Raw genomic sequence first — 15,508 nt, 5'->3', positions numbered from 1 at the left:
GTGGATTAAAAAGTTCACGACACAGCTTGCGCTGATGGCATAAGCTTGTAAATGTCTTTACAATTTACCCAGCCCATTATAGGGCAAACAGAAGGTGCTACCACCGACACCAGTCCGTTTCCTACAGCCTCATGTCCCACACTAGAACTGCTCACTCTTTCTCTCTGAGGGTGCGATGTCTGGTAACACTTGCTGCTAACTGGGTCATCTTGGTTCGTATCCGGTATGTTTTTCCGGAAAGTGGCAAAACAAACACACACGGAGACACGGAGTTTAATTGCAGGAAACGGTTTGATTGCGTTACGTCTAGCTCCGGAACCGGAGTCAACGGCGACGCCTTCTTGCCCGACATCCAGGACACTACCGCATGGCAATCGATTTAATAGCCACCAAAGCCACGAGAAGTGAACAAATCCCAACCGCCCACGGGTTTTACTGGCCTGTTGTAACTTAATGTCGATTAAGAGAGCGTCTTCAGCACGAGGAAGGCAGCAAGGACAGAGCTCTGGACATGACACTGCTCGCATTGTCTTCCTCGTGAATGGTTGCTAGATGGATTTATGAGCACTGTACTCTTCTGCCTCGTCTGGGGAAAGAAAATAGTGATCGGGGACACACACACACACACACACACACACACACACACACACACACACACACACGGGGGGGATCTTGCATTCATCCTTCGTATAAGGATTGGAAGAAAAAAAAAACGAATGGATGAACGGTCACTTTCTTTTTCCCCTTCCATCGATGACTCATGGCAAATCCTGAGCCAGTACTTCACAGCACGAAAACGGGTGATCAGTTGGGTGTATCGTCGTCCTTCGCGGACCTTTTTCCAACCGGATGTCATCCCCGCTCGTTTTCCCCATCCACCACTTTGATCCCCTCCCTACGCGTCGCGTTAAAAGAAACACTAGAAGGACACTTGGATGGGAGTAGACGACGCTAGAGCACACACACAAACACACACACACACGTACACACACTTTTCACACGATTTCCTTCTTGTCGGGGGATCTCCACGCACCGAACGGCTCTGTCTCGGTCACGCACAGACACAGACACAGACCCACTGCGGTGCCCCATTGCCTTGGTCGGTGGGTGGAGATGGCGCCCTATAGGAGTGTACTTAGGACTGCTAGGTGGAGGGCATCGGAAAAGTACCACCGTTGTTGCTGTATAGCACACACACACACACACATACATACGCTAGCACTCCACCCCGAGAGCGAGGCTTCGTCGATCGATTTTCTTCCAAATCATGAGGATTAATGCTTCCCTTTTTTTTTGCTCTCTCGCCCAATCCACCCCCCTTTCATTCCACACGGGAGCCTAATCTGTGTGTACGCAAAGAAAGACACTTTTTTCTGCGGATGTTTTTTTGCAACGAGTAAATCAAACGAATTTCTAGCCTATAGCACGCACCCGAAAAGCTTACTTCACTTTTCAAACCACACACACACACACACGCGTGCATATACGCACACACGTTATTGTGCAACGATGATACTAATCAAGGCGTTTCACCCCAACAGCAGTAGGCACACTGCTCGGACCTCACGGTAACTGTTGTTTTTTTTTATGGCACACGCACAATTTACGACCGTTTGATTCCGTTCACGTGTTTTGCTGTTTGTCGAGAGTTTTCCATCGCTGAAAAAAAAACAAGTATCACCCAAAGGAGGCCAGCTGCCCTCGTATATCGATTCGAGTGTACGATGTACCACCAAGTATACCTTCCGCCTTTTTGTTGTTGTTGTATCTTCAGCCCCTACACGAAGGGTTGTGTGTAGTAGGTCCGCACGCTTGTCAAGTGAAAATGGGACTGCTGCTTGTGTCTGGCTGCCCTTCGGAGCGGGTGTTTCTGTCGTGGAAAAACGCCACCGCGTTCACCACGGACTCTGGTGTTGTGTGTCGTCGTTTTTCTCGCTTGGCCGCGAGCAGTCGCGAACATAAACCGTGGTTGGTGGGGTAGGATGGGGGGGGGGAAGGGGAGTTGCGTGTACGAGAGGGTTGGTTTATGATTAGTATGTGCGTTTAGTGCGAGCGAGACAGTACATGAAAAACAAGAGAAGTGAAAGGGAGAGGGAAAATCGCGGTGAGAGAGAGAGAGAGAGAGAGAACGAAAAAGCTCGGGAAATGTTTTCGTTTTCGTTGTGTACGCTGGTCTAATGGTGGTGGTGTAGTAGTTTGACGTTTTTGACAGCTCCAAAACGTTGTGCCAGTGTTGCCAAACTTTCGTGATGTTCATTACTGTCACCCAGATGAGGTGGGGTAGGAAGCAGGTCGGAAAATGCGAATGCTCGGGTTTCATCCCCCCCCCCCCCACCCGTGGGAGGGTGCACATTGTTGTTGGCTTGTTGTTGGGTACGACCAAAACATAAACACGAGACGCTGTTGTTGATGGTGCGCGCTCGTGAAAGTGAAACTCATCGTGGGACTTACTGCGCATGGCATGCACTTCTAATGCTGGGAGCATGCTGGTTGAAACTGGAGGGGTTGGGAATCTTTTTTATGTGGCGCCTTTTTTTTGTTGTAGCTTGAATGTGCATTTCGCAGTGCATCTACCAATACATGCGATCGTTGGAAGTACGCAACCAATACAAAACAGTTTGCAAAGTTTCGTCTAATGCTGCAACTTGATGCGCTGGTGGTGCAATTGCACCAGAGCGTATCTGGAAACTGCAACGTACTCAACGTGTGCGGAGGTTCAGGATATGCAAAGATACACATTGACAAGCAGTCAGCCAAACCATAATAATAATAACAACAACCGGGTGCGCTATTCAAATTAATTCGCCATGACCTAACATTATTTAATATTCATGCGATTTATCAGAGCAAAACACAGATGTACAGAGACGTGATCGATCGGAACCGGATGATGATGAGTAAGGGTGATACAAGCAAAGCAATTAGTAACGGATGGCGATGAATGAACGTGACTACTACAGGACGGATCTAGCGATGACACGAGGGCAACGATGCCCTCCTTAAGCTTAAGCCCATACTGATGAGCGACGCTCAGTCAAGCTTCCGGTGTGTCTACTTACGTTGTCTGATTTTTTCCTGCTGCTGTTGCTGCACCTTGCTCGATTCGCCCATATTGAAGCGAGTGATGAATCGTTTTCTCGTTTATTAAAACAAATTGACCAAACCAAACTTATGAAGCTAACACGATTGGACGGCGTTTAGCGATGTGTGTAATCTTTGGCCCCAATGGTAGAATGAATTGCACTTGGTGGTGGTATGATATGGCGTTGTAATCCTTTCCTTATTCCTCACTTTGCTCTCGTTTGCATCGTTGCGGAAACTCACAAAAAACTAGGCACATACTTCATCAGCGAAGATCATACATTTGCAAAGAGGGCAACGGACAAACGCACACACACAAACCTTTGGCAAGAGGTGAAGCATTTTTTCCTCTTCATTTTCACGTAGGAAAATTGGTAGTTGCCGCACATCCATCGAGCCGTCGTAGTACACAGTTGCCAGTACACTATCACACTAGGAACTACGGTGCGTGTGAATCATTCCGATGCACTTTAGGCCTAAAACCGATGTGAGTTTCTTGTCCCTTACACTTAACTAACAGAATTTAAACACTCTGTGGCACTTGGAACGCTTTAGCTGCGAGGATTCTTCTTCAACTTGTTGAGCACAACAGATTTTTCGATTATATTGTTTCACGTTTGCACTTCCACATCCACACTGGTGGATCACAGCACGGTGTGTGTCCTTTGCACGATACCCTTCTCACGGCGCGCTAGGATTCCTTTACAGCGCTTCTCGGGCACATGATCTGTAGTCCTGCCAGGGTCGCGACTTCATCGGTGGCACCCAAAGCCAATGCTCGAACGGTGGCACGGAGCGTGGTACAGGACACCCGTCCATTAGAAGCGTCACGTGCAGAATGTGGTCCCTGTGGTGTGAACGAGAAAATGTGAACCAATCATTAGTGTCGCTAAAGGAAGAACTCGAAAAGACACTGTACAACCAGCGGCAGTATTCGTTGTCCAAGAATAGTTAGAAATATTGGACACTCGGTGAGAAACTTAACATACTGATCGTCGATGCCCAGGACGCACCAACACCCTCCCCTCTCCACACCTTATCCTTATTTTCTTACCTTATCCCCACCCCTCCGGTGACAGCTTACTGTCAAATTATTGTGCGGGGAAACAATGTCCTCCCTTCACTTCCGTGCGAGCAACTACAACTGGAAAGTTTGGGTACGAACGGCTTTAGAGTAAGTGGTTATGCCACGTACGTACGGCTGTCCCTTGTGTCGATAACTCGCCGCTGGCAGATGAATTATTGACGAGTGTTCCGACCACGCGAGAGAACATAAGAAGCTGATTGGATCGGGCACACACCAACCTACCACGCGGGAAGAAGGTCGTCTGGGATGGTTGGCACTGGCCGCGAAAAAGAAAGGCTACTCCCGGTACGCGAGGTGCGGAGAAAGTGATTCCGATAAATTATTACCAATTTTAATTCTATTTGAACTGAAACTGGAAGCACGGGAAAGTGAACAGCCTTGAAGTGAGAGAATCGAACCATCTGGTGGTGTTTCAGCTTTGAGGCAAACAATCACCACGAAAGCTGGCAATGAACTGTCCCGCAACGAGAGAGGTGTGTCACACAACACAATGGCAGGGGAAGATGTCAGTTTAACAAGTGAAGTTGAAGAGTGTTTAAAGCATGTAAGGAATTTCCGTACAATGGAATGTTGTGGATAAGTTCTTAAAAAGTTGTTCCTTACTTTGAAAAATAATGAAACATGGAGGGTGCTTTACTGCTTACTTCAGGTATAATGCAGCGCTTAGAATGAATTGTATTCATAATGTTCAAAATGAAGGATTTATATTCGTCTGTCAGTCTTGTTGTATAGTTTATAGAAAGTTCTGTAGATGAACATCCAAATTATTTACGTCAGATATAGTTCATCAACTATAGAATATAACAAAAATCAACAATTGTTCAGAAACATGATGTCCTCATTCCAAGTACAAGTCCAAGACATTTGTGGAAATTCTAGAACAGTTAAAGTCGTTTCCTTCAATGAAATTGAATGGTTGGAAAAATGGTTGAATTGCTGTTGAATTAGACAGAAGAGTCATCGATGTCAAATGTTTAGAACCTTCGAAGCTAGTGTTGCTCAGGGCGTTCGGGATAATTTTGACAGTTACATTTTTGTTTATAACTCGTGATGGAGTTGGCATAGGAAAACAAGCAATACGTCATTCGACAGCTAAAAGTGTACGGAATAAGCAGCAAAAACATCCCGTGATAAAAAAATGCCAAAAAAGAGTACATTGTGGAAGCGGATCTCATGCATCATGATGATCCGCACCGGACGCGACAACCGCCGACACGGTTAACACCCAGAACAACCGGTGGCTGGCTTACTGCCCGGCGGACGTGCTACGGGTGCCGTAAACCAAGTTCCCACAGACGGTGATGGTGTTTTCCTGCGTGTCATCGGAAGGGGACGTGATGCCGCCCCACTTTTTCGAGCAGGGGCTGAGGCTGAACGCGGACGGGTACATTTCCATGCTGGACACCGTCGCAAAGCCTTGGCTCACGAGAGTGGCCAACGGCAGACCGTACGTGTTCCAGCAGGATTCCGCTCCGTGCCATACAGCCTCCAAAACGATAAAGTGGTTGGCGACCAATTTCAACGACTTCACCGCGCCGAATGTGTGGCCTCCCAGCTCTCCGGATCTTAATCCAATGGAATATTTCGTGTGGGGCGCGGTGGAACGGGACACCAACAGAACCTCCAGCAAATCCAAGGCGGAGCTCAGATCCGTTTTCGCGGCTTTACCCCGCGAAACTGTCGCCAGGGCTTGTTCCCGGTTCCGGAGACGGGTGGAGGCCGTAATAGAAGCCGAGGGCGGATATTTTGAATAAAATGAATAAAATACATGGTAAGCTACTATTTCTAAAACAAAAAAAAAATTCCCCGATGGTCAATTTTGCCATAATTTTTTTTTTCTTTCTCCGTAGGTGACTGTCAAAATTATCCCGAACGGTATCTTATAGGCTGTGGGCAATACTGAGAACAACCTATTGAAGCAGTCCTGAAAAAGAAAAAAGATTTAGGCAAACAGACAACATTTAAGCGCACAACAACTTCATTGACCTAGAATAGATAATCTCTTCCTCTGATAAAAGGTAATAAGAATGTTTACATTGCTCAACAGCTATATCCGAAGCAATCACAGCTAGGAATAGACTATTCTCTTAAAATAGTGTCACAGCAAGGTTGTACTGATAATGAAACACACAGTACGATTGTCTACTTCAATTCCGTTCAAAAGCGTTTAATCAATTAACACTCGTTTACAACTGACACGTCATTTCTTATCACCATTTACCCCAGGTACACGCGACATAAACGGAAGCGATTATGTTTCGCAGAAGCAAGTGTGGATTGCTATCAGTTGGTCCCCGGGGTTAGTAACAATAGTGATTGCGATCCGGTGGTTCCCCCCTAATCACGCTAGATAACTTTCACATACTGTAGAGGGAAAAATAAAAAATCGATTGCTTATTGCATGCCGAGACCTCAGTTTCTTTCATTAATTTCTGGCTTAGCAATATCTCTTGCTCTTTAGGGACAATGTTAGTCATTCGTAGTATCCATAAGTTAATCCTCGCTTACCTAAGCTTGATTAAAGGCAGGAAATTATTCGACTGTACTGCCAATTCCAATAGTCCAACAAATGAAACCAATTTCCATTGAGACGTTCGGTTCGGGCAAATAAAATCACTTCAAGTCTGGCATGCCGGCATGAGTAGTGCTGCACAAGAAACGAAATCCCCACGAGTGTGGCGTGCAGTTTGACAATAAATTGCATTTGCATGCGAACACTTGTGCTTGTTGTGGGGTCATGCTTTCCGATTGGTTTCTGACGTTCTTCCGCTATTTTGGAGCGAACACAACAACGCACATCTAAATGATACTAAACTGCAGCATTCTGACCGGAAAATGATTCACGTCGATTGCGTCGCATAGAGAAGGTAGGTCTCCTTCCTTATCTTATCGTTATCGGTTTTTTCGCATCTAGAGATGTGTATTGCCTTGGTTCGGAACGATATATTTAAGCATTAACATTCGAACGCCATTCCACCATTTACAACCGTGTCAGTCGGCAGTACGGGACAGGTGTCTAGTGTTCGATTCTAAGTCGTGTTTCTAGTGTTCTCAGCATACCCTGCCAAGATGAAACAAATCAGTATCAATAGCGTCGCGGTGCTGTGCTTGTTCTTCGGTGCTCTTCTTTCACTGACCAACACGGGTAGGAAAAAAACAAACTATAGTGGGGAGATCTTCCGTTTATCAAAATTCTAATGAGTGTCTCAACTCCTTCAATACGTAGCGTCCGCCCTTCGCTGCTACCAGTGTGCCAGTGGAGACAGTTGGAGCGATTGTTCGGCAAACGCACGGACAACAGAATGTAGCAGCGCCAGCCAGATGTCCGTGCTGGGACGCAGCCTTTTCCTGCCGAGCGAAGCACGTCAACTTGAACCGGCGTGCGTATCAGTGTACGCCAAGGGTACGGCAGGTGGTGTTACCGGGTACGCTTACGTTCGGGATTGTCTGTTCAACGACAAGGCGTTGTGCGACGTGATTCAGAGCGCTTTACCATCGGGCATTAATATTGTTAACTGCGACCTCTGCACGACGGATCTGTGCAATGGTGCGGGCAGCCTTAGCGTGGCGCTTTCGAGTGTAGTGATGTTGGCCATCGCAGTATTGCTGTGGAAGTAAAGCAGACGTAGATTATTGCCCAAAAGTGAAGCGTTTATCGTGACTGTTATCTACTATTAACCCTTAAGAACGAAATTACAATGAACTCAATTCAGTGAAAAAAGAAAACAGGACGATGCGGTAGCGGCGCTTTACACGGTTCAAGCGGACATCGAATCCTATCCGGTTCGCCTATCACCGTACGCAGGGTTGCCCAACAAGCTATGGGTTTTTAGGAACTCAAAAGAAGTAAGTCGTGGCAGGCAAAACATCCCGAGGTTTAAGAGCCCCGAGAAATATTAAGAAGAGAAGGCATCATGTTAAAGCAAGCGTTCAATTTCAGTAAGAAAAAATATTCTAATAATAGATTTAGAAAAAGAATTTAAGTTTACAGAAGTTTTAGGGATCACTCTTGAAATATTGTTAGCTAATTTATTTCAGAAAAACCTTCTTTCCTAAATGAATTCCAAATAAATCATTCGAAATTGAATTTATTATTATTATTTATTATAAACTGACTGGAGCCTTCTTCTGTAGTGAGTGTTGGCTGTCCAACTACTTAGTATCTGCCTTGGTACTTGATACAAGCTATCAGTAGTATCAGCCATTTCCATTGAGATAGCTGGCATGATTTAGCAGGTTGTTAAGCCAAGAAACCTTCAGAATTTGGCTACTCTATTTTAGTACTAAACCTTCTAAAGTTTGCTATTAAATTTTCTTATAGCATCTTGAATAATATACCATCAATTTGCAATCTCATAAGCCTCTCCAACATCCAAAAAGCACATCCTATTTAAGATTATCCTAGTGCAATGGAGGCAGCACGGTGGTGTAGGCGACAGCGGCGCCGGTCTTCAAACGGAAGGACCGAGGTTCAAATCCCATCCGGACCGTCCTCCCGTAGTGAGGGCTTGACTAACCAACTACGTTACGTGGTATCGGCAGTCTAGAAAGCCATTTCGATGGCCCCGGCATGACCTTAGAGGTCCTTAACCCAAGAAGAAGAAGAAGTGTCTTTCAAATCGAGTTTTATTGAATGGTAGTGTCGTAATGTGGCATCGCTGGTGCTAACGAGTCTTGGATCATATGGTGATGGGTACTTCGAGTGACTGAGCACTTAAAGATTAATCTGTAGACGTTTTGAAAGATCAACAAAACCCCATCATCATCAGTAAGCGACAGCAAATAATTGAACCATCAATCGATTAGAGATAAGTCCGCAACAAAACCACACCGTTGGACAATTTCATATCGCCCAATTGTTAACATTGATTAGGCCAACGTGCGCATTCGTTTACTTTTTCTTCAATTTCTTAGCTGGAAAATGCATTAACATTGCAACAATAGCACACATTCTTCACAAACTCTGCACAATCAGTGCAGCAGATCTTAATGATTTCTTTACCAAACAAACCCCATAACAAATCGATTGCTTTGTACTAGGAGAGTGAGAGTGGGACATTTGGGAGCAACAGCAACATTACTTAATGGCAGAAATACAAGGGGCATAACAAAATTGGTTTCACCTTGAAGAAAGGTCCTTGAAAATTGCAAACCAAACATTAGGACCCTCTGGTCAGGGCTCATACAAGCATAATGATCGATTTGCCCACTCGCTATCCATTAGTGACGCAGCTCGCAACAACTAATCTTCCGATTGGTCGTCATCGCGGTCATCATTATTGTCAGCTTCTTCCCGTGTTCATGTTGGACTTGCTTTTATTTTAACGTCACACTGTAAATGAAACCTAATTTTGATTCATTCCATCGCTCGGATGTTTGTTTGTTTGTTGGGGTGTCATTTTCCCATTCACCATGAGCAGCTTTTGGGGTCGTTTATGGTTAGTGCCGGTGTGGTGCATGCAGTACCCAAATGAGACAACCACCACCTTGAGCGGCTAATCTTCACCGTGACCTCCGGATGTTGGTTTATTTTTTGTTGGTTCGAATATTACCTTCCGAACAAAACCATTGCTGCCATAGTCCCTGCGGTTGTTGGAGGCGAGGTACGCACTGGTGAACGGGAACCAATTTCCGTCCCCACATTGCCATCACTTCCGTTCCTTTCGCGTTCGACCCCGGGCAATTCGACTTCGTGGACAGTTTTGAGGAAGGCAATGCCATTTTCCTATCCCCGTTTCTCGTACTGCTGTTGCTGCGTGGCATAATTCATCATCGCGAACTGCGAACTCGCAGACTCGTTGCTATTGATGATGAGTCATTCCATTTTTACTACTAACTTTCATGTATCGTTCAGGCACAGTGGTCCGTCCCTTCAGACATGGGCTCATCACCATGCGGCCGAATTGTGTCACGATGTCTACACGCCCCACACACACATGAAGCGCACCGCCATGGCGTGGGAACTGCATGAATTTTTTAACCCTGCAGATTAGGTGTAAATCATTAGCAAACGGCCAGCGTACGAAGAAAGGTAACCCAGGGCGGTAGCTGGGTAGAGGTGAATCATCCTTGCGGAGTACTGTGCTGGATAAACATACGTGACGATAGTTATTCCACATACGTTTGCATGTGGTGAAGAAGTTATGAAACCACACTCGAAAATTTATCACACGAAATTTGGAAAACAGCGCGCGTTCCATTAGGTGTGATTAATTTTTGTTGGTGTTTTAGGTTAATTTCATTAATTGGAAGACAAACAGCAGAAGCTTGAGACAAAACTTCGACAACAAGGTATGACAAAAAATTCTTGCCAGCAGTTAACCCGGAAGAAAAAGCTGTTCCGCCGAACATCAATCATGGCGATAAACTGTCGCAAGAAACGCTTTTATCTATCGATCCAGCGGGGAAGTACACATCGGGCCAACAGGTTGGTTGCGTGCTGTGCGAGTACTCGAAACAACAGGCTGAAGCCATACCGTGTGGTACAGGTGCACCGGTGGTGGACGACGCTATCCCAGACCTTGACACTAGATTCCGACCAGCACGTTTGACGTGTCATTTCACAGCCACAGAGAGTGCAGCACAGGAGGTGAATCGATGAGAGTGTGTGTGTTGGGTACATATGATGACCCTAGCCTGTGGCGGATGGGTGAGTTACGGCTTTCTAACACTACGCACGCAGAAACCGTGTCCAGAACATCAGCCGAGAGTTGGGAAGTGAATCGATTCCCTATCCATATTCTTCCCCTCGGGAGGTCACAGTTTTCTATCGAACCGGACAAGGGTCCTCGTTTCCGTGTGACCTACTTTAGCACGGTCGACAGCACAAGGAACTGGTGGTCCAGTAAATCGATGTTTAGAAATTATCGGAACTAATGTGCACCGTGGAGCGATTCGAGGGATTCGAACCGGGCAAAGGGCCGTGTGGGAACTTGAAATGTGCTATCAGAATGTTTGATTAGCTAACCGGAAAGGTATGTGTACGCAGGCTACCGGTGAAAGTGGTTTCCAATTATTCACGCACAGCCACCATTTTGGAACTTGTGGAGCATTTTAATGGAAATTACTACCATGCTGCCTGGTAAAACACACCGACCAAGTGTGTTAAATGACCTAATATTAGGGCAGCAATTAGTTTTATCTTTTGGTTTCGCATGCGGGCAGCATGCGTGGCCGAATTGTTAAAAAACAGTACTGCACTAGGTGTTGTAAACGGGGTATGCCACTGCAAAACTGTCAAACGATAAGACAACAATGCGTGCACTTAAAACTGGGTTAAGTGCTCGCCACTTGATGGCAAAAAATAATTACACAAGAGATAAGAGTGCACCAATAATTGCCAAACGTCAGTTGTTCGTATGCCTTGCGTCTGATAAATGAAACTGCGGGTACTTTGTAGTACATATGGGAGAGGTTGTTTTGTGGCGTGCCGAAAGAAGGTCTCGCGATAATGTCAACGGACGAAATGCTGGTGGCCGTCTATGTGCCCAATGGTATAATCAGATCGTAACTCAATTGCGCTACAAAACACAGGGACTGAGAGAGGTTGTATTGTACTCTAACCTTACAACTGTGTACGCACCTCACTACGGTGACTATTTACTATTTCTACTAGTACGAAGAGCAACCATCGTTTGTGCCTATGTTAATTAGCAAATGCGCAATGAAGATAATCCCGAAGAGGTTGCCGCTTTGTCCCCGCACCACGTGTACACGTTAATTCCAATTCCACGTGGATTTTTGCCGGACATCCCTCCCTCACAGTACTGTACTATTAAATAGCGCTTAATCTTAACCCGATTTCGTGTAGGGCGCTAGGATGTAGTGCTATCATAGTTAATTGAAATTTATCAGAACCGAGTAGTGGCCTGCTGAGTTTGCTGATATTTCCCGGTACCGCAAGACGAACGGTGGACACGATTGCGGTGAAGATTATAGCAACCGCTAATGCGACAACCAAAGAGAGAGAGATCGAGGTTTGGGATCGGGTAGGGCATAAAATATGTAATGAAATTCAGCTGTATATTAAGAAGGGCACATCGGACCCGATGTCGATGTGTATTCTAAGTTCACGTTGCAAGGTCTACAAGGTCACACGCGGTAGATTGGTGTATGTAGAAGAGTAGAAAATATTGCCAAGAAGCTCAATAATATACAATACTGGAGGGTACTTTCTTATTTGAGCGAGCTCCAGTGACTCCATTTTACGGACAACAGAAAGATTTTTTGTTTGTTGTAAATTTTACAAAACATAATAAATCTCGAGAACAACCTTCACTCGTATACTATGCGAGGGTTGGCAGTTTATTTTTTCCTAGTGAACACGGACCACTGTCAATCACTTTGGTCCTTTCCGGCCCCCGCCCAGGTCAGGGTAATATGCTAAATGTAAGTATTCGCTAATTGTGGGAAAAAGAAGCCTGGTTCCGAGCACTCAATTCTACCTTCCCTCCTCTCTAGCCCTAGTTGCTGGCTCATTCCACAACGTTTTCTCCACGTGCACGAGGGGCATAAACAGTGAGAAAAATTTGCATCCGTTGAATAAAGAACAAACAGGGTACAACTACTAAATCGGTTTCCTGGGCATGGCTGGAAAGGACAATTTCCGGCCGAGGCCCGAGAAAGGAGGCTCTAAGAAAGGAGAGCGTTCGGTGGGGCGGTGGTCAATGGCGGCCGTTTTGCTTTCTGATGACAATTGATTTTTCTCCATGTGCTGTTGGGTCTTCACTTTCCGTTTCTTGCACTGTTACCTCCTTACGCCCTCTTTACGTGTGCTTAGCAATTCACCGTCGATGGTACGAGATTCCGGAAGGTTGACCGTCGCAGTGCAATGAAGCGAAAGAGAAATCGATTTGCTAACCCCTTTCCGGTCGCCGCGAGTCGTACACATTCTTCGGAAAGACTTTAGACTTTCTGATGTTGCGTACCGTTGCGGGTTGGTGGTTGTTCTACGCCCCGAGCAACTTTAGCAGAGTTTACACTAGAAGGTTTACAGCGTTAGTTCGCCAATTTATGAGCGAACGTGTGTTACGGTCCATCGGGGATCGGCAATTGACCGGATTTAGACAGGTGAACGGAGGCTCTATTTTATATGGCATTAAAGCGTTACGACCAATGCAGTGCTGGTGCCTTTTTATACATTAATTTTCCACCAAGATGGTTGCTCCGGCTCTTCCTTCTTTATCCGGCTCGCCCGATCGTACGATCGCGTTGCGATGACTTATATCCCCGTACACTTGAGTGGCGTTATCTCATGGTAAGAAGAGTAGCGAACGAAGACAAAAAACTAGACGAAAAAACAATTTAACTTCAGTGCACACATTACGTGTTTCATGTGGCTTAAAGACACATCTATGACATCATTTCTACAAATGTTTCAACGAAGCAAACAACTACAGAGTACGGGTATTTGACATGCTTCATAAATATGACTCGGTTGGCTCGGGGTAATCGTTTCGTTTTATGAATTTTGCTAAGTAAGCAAATTTGTGCTTTGGTACTGAGAAAATCGAGACAAGTGTGAGTCACTAAGAGAAACCATAAACTATGTCATAAATGATCATAACACTTGCAACATGTTATCAGCAGAACTGTAGAGGGATCAATATGGCCAGCAGTATATAGTAGAACTCGTCACACATATGAAGCGATAGGTGTGACCTTACAAAATAAATTTTGCGGCGATTCGAGTTTAAACTTGCTGTGAAACTTGCTCTTCTAATCTATATGACTGTCTGGCTCAGCAAATAGACAACATTTATAGATTTTATAGTAACCAAATAAAATGAACCATTGAATAGTCACCCTGATCACTGCGGGAAAACAGATTTGCATGGGATTTGATCCCTGCTCGTGTCGGGTGAAGAAAAGTACCATTCTCACCTTGGCCAGTCCCTCGCACCGGACCAGTTCCTCGCAATAGTACAATACCAGACACAAAAGATATCTGTTGCGGGATTAAACGCCATCTTATTTTGAGCTTAAAATACTGAATGATTTTCCACACACGAAAGCTGGTGTAATAGTGACCCGACACTATCATCGCGATCTTGAATTACGAATCGATGTAATGTACTCGATAGGCGCTAATGAAGTAAGCAATTTTGTTTATGCACAACGCTCCGCATCTGCTGCTGATCGGTCTGCCTGATCGTCTGACCCATATGACAGCTTCCTCGGCGTGCAGGGAAGGGGTACCGGGGTCGCTGGGAAAAATTATAGGTAACAAACTAATTGTTGAAAGCGACGAGCTTACACACCATTCATAAACTGCTAATTTTCGCTGTGTGCGCACCCTTCAAGGTTAGCTGCCGCAAGATCGTTTCGAGATTCGAGCCGCCAAACAAACTCCTCTTTTTGTTGGACAAACCTCGATCAGCTTAGCTCAAGGTAAGGGGGCAAATCAAAAATTATGCACACAAATCATCGGCTGTAAATGATCTTTTTTTGAGTAGCACACTTCCATCGCAAAGGAGAAGCTTTTTTCGTGAGGGTTCGGTCGCTGCTCTATCCGAAAATTCCGAATTCGACGATCTTTGCCTCGATCGTCAGTATCCGACACGCAGAGTTTACGGTCGAGTCACACACACAAGACACAAATTTTCAAACGGTTCCGTTTTAAATTCGTTTTCGGTTCGGTTGGAGAGCTTAGTGGTTCACGCGAGACATGTTGGAAAGGCCACCCACCGCAAGAAAACACACCAAACGGTTGTGTACCTGTGTGTCTAATGTCGAATAATTACTACACCAACACGTGCTTCGCGGTTCACTCCGATTTCTATGGTTTCACATTTCGTGCGGACAGTGGGTACAGTGACGGCTGGGAGGCCTTTCCCGTTGACACAGGCCGTCGTCATCAGTTCTGGCTGCCCCAACCGTCTTCAAGTCGTGTCTTCCCGCGATCAAGCGGCCAGCTTTACATAACATTATACGCCGGTGGGGGTCTCTGCATTGAGTCTCCGTCACCAAAGCATATTGGAAAGCCTTCGTTTGTTCGTTTCGGCCTGACACACTCGCAACTTGGATGGAAGGAGAATGACTTAGGTCGGGGAGTGTTGCACATCGGCAAGCCACCGTGTTGCTTACACACACACGCACAATCGCCGTCTGCTGTACGGGGCCAGCTTAGCCAGCTCTCGTGAGGTCAGACTGGAGATCGGTATTTGCTGTGTGAGCAAGACTGCTCACCGTCGATGACTTAACCTTGACGGTACGGTTCCACGCATTGACGTCCCGTGCGCAATGGCGTTGGTTCTCGGTGCCAAGGTTTTTTGGCTATTAAGAAAAGCCACATTCTCACCGCACATTCGGGTACACAAATCGATGCTTGAAAGTAGTTTG

General features: G+C 45.8%; 2 protein-coding genes across 3 annotated transcripts in view; one reads left to right on the top strand and one right to left on the bottom strand.

Moving 5' to 3' along the window:
• LOC126556650 (phospholipid-transporting ATPase ID) overlaps positions 1-15,508 on the bottom strand; it is a 143,293-nt gene that overhangs the window by 12,630 nt on the left and 115,155 nt on the right. For both annotated transcript variants that reach the window (XM_050212041.1, XM_050212040.1), the window contains exon 2: positions 3,060-3,120. In XM_050212041.1, coding sequence (XP_050067998.1) covers positions 3,060-3,111 — 52 coding nt within the window. In that variant the 5' untranslated portion in view covers positions 3,112-3,120. The remainder of the gene's footprint in view (positions 1-3,059; positions 3,121-15,508) is intronic.
• On the top strand, positions 7,238-7,786 carry LOC126559346 (uncharacterized). The gene is made up of 2 exons (XM_050215493.1): positions 7,238-7,313; positions 7,395-7,786. Exons 1-2 carry the CDS (start codon positions 7,238-7,240, stop codon positions 7,784-7,786), a joined length of 468 nt encoding a protein of 155 aa, XP_050071450.1.

The sequence above is a fragment of the Anopheles maculipalpis genome, chromosome 2RL, assembly GCF_943734695.1.
Source record: "Anopheles maculipalpis chromosome 2RL, idAnoMacuDA_375_x, whole genome shotgun sequence".
Taxonomy (NCBI): domain Eukaryota; kingdom Metazoa; phylum Arthropoda; class Insecta; order Diptera; family Culicidae; genus Anopheles; species Anopheles maculipalpis.
Note: the sequence above shows the minus strand (reverse complement) of the source record. Positions and strands in the feature narration are given on the sequence as shown.

What these genes read in the sequence shown, in the direction of transcription:
- LOC126559346 (XM_050215493.1), top strand. Translation starts at nt 7,238, where the DNA reads ATGAAACAAATCAGTATCAATAGCGTCGCGGTGCTGTGCTTGTTCTTC. An exon ending in TCTTTCACTGACCAACACGG is followed by an intron (nt 7,314 to 7,394) that starts GTAGGAAAAAAA and finishes TTCAATACGTAG; the next exon opens with CGTCCGCCCTTCGCTGCTAC.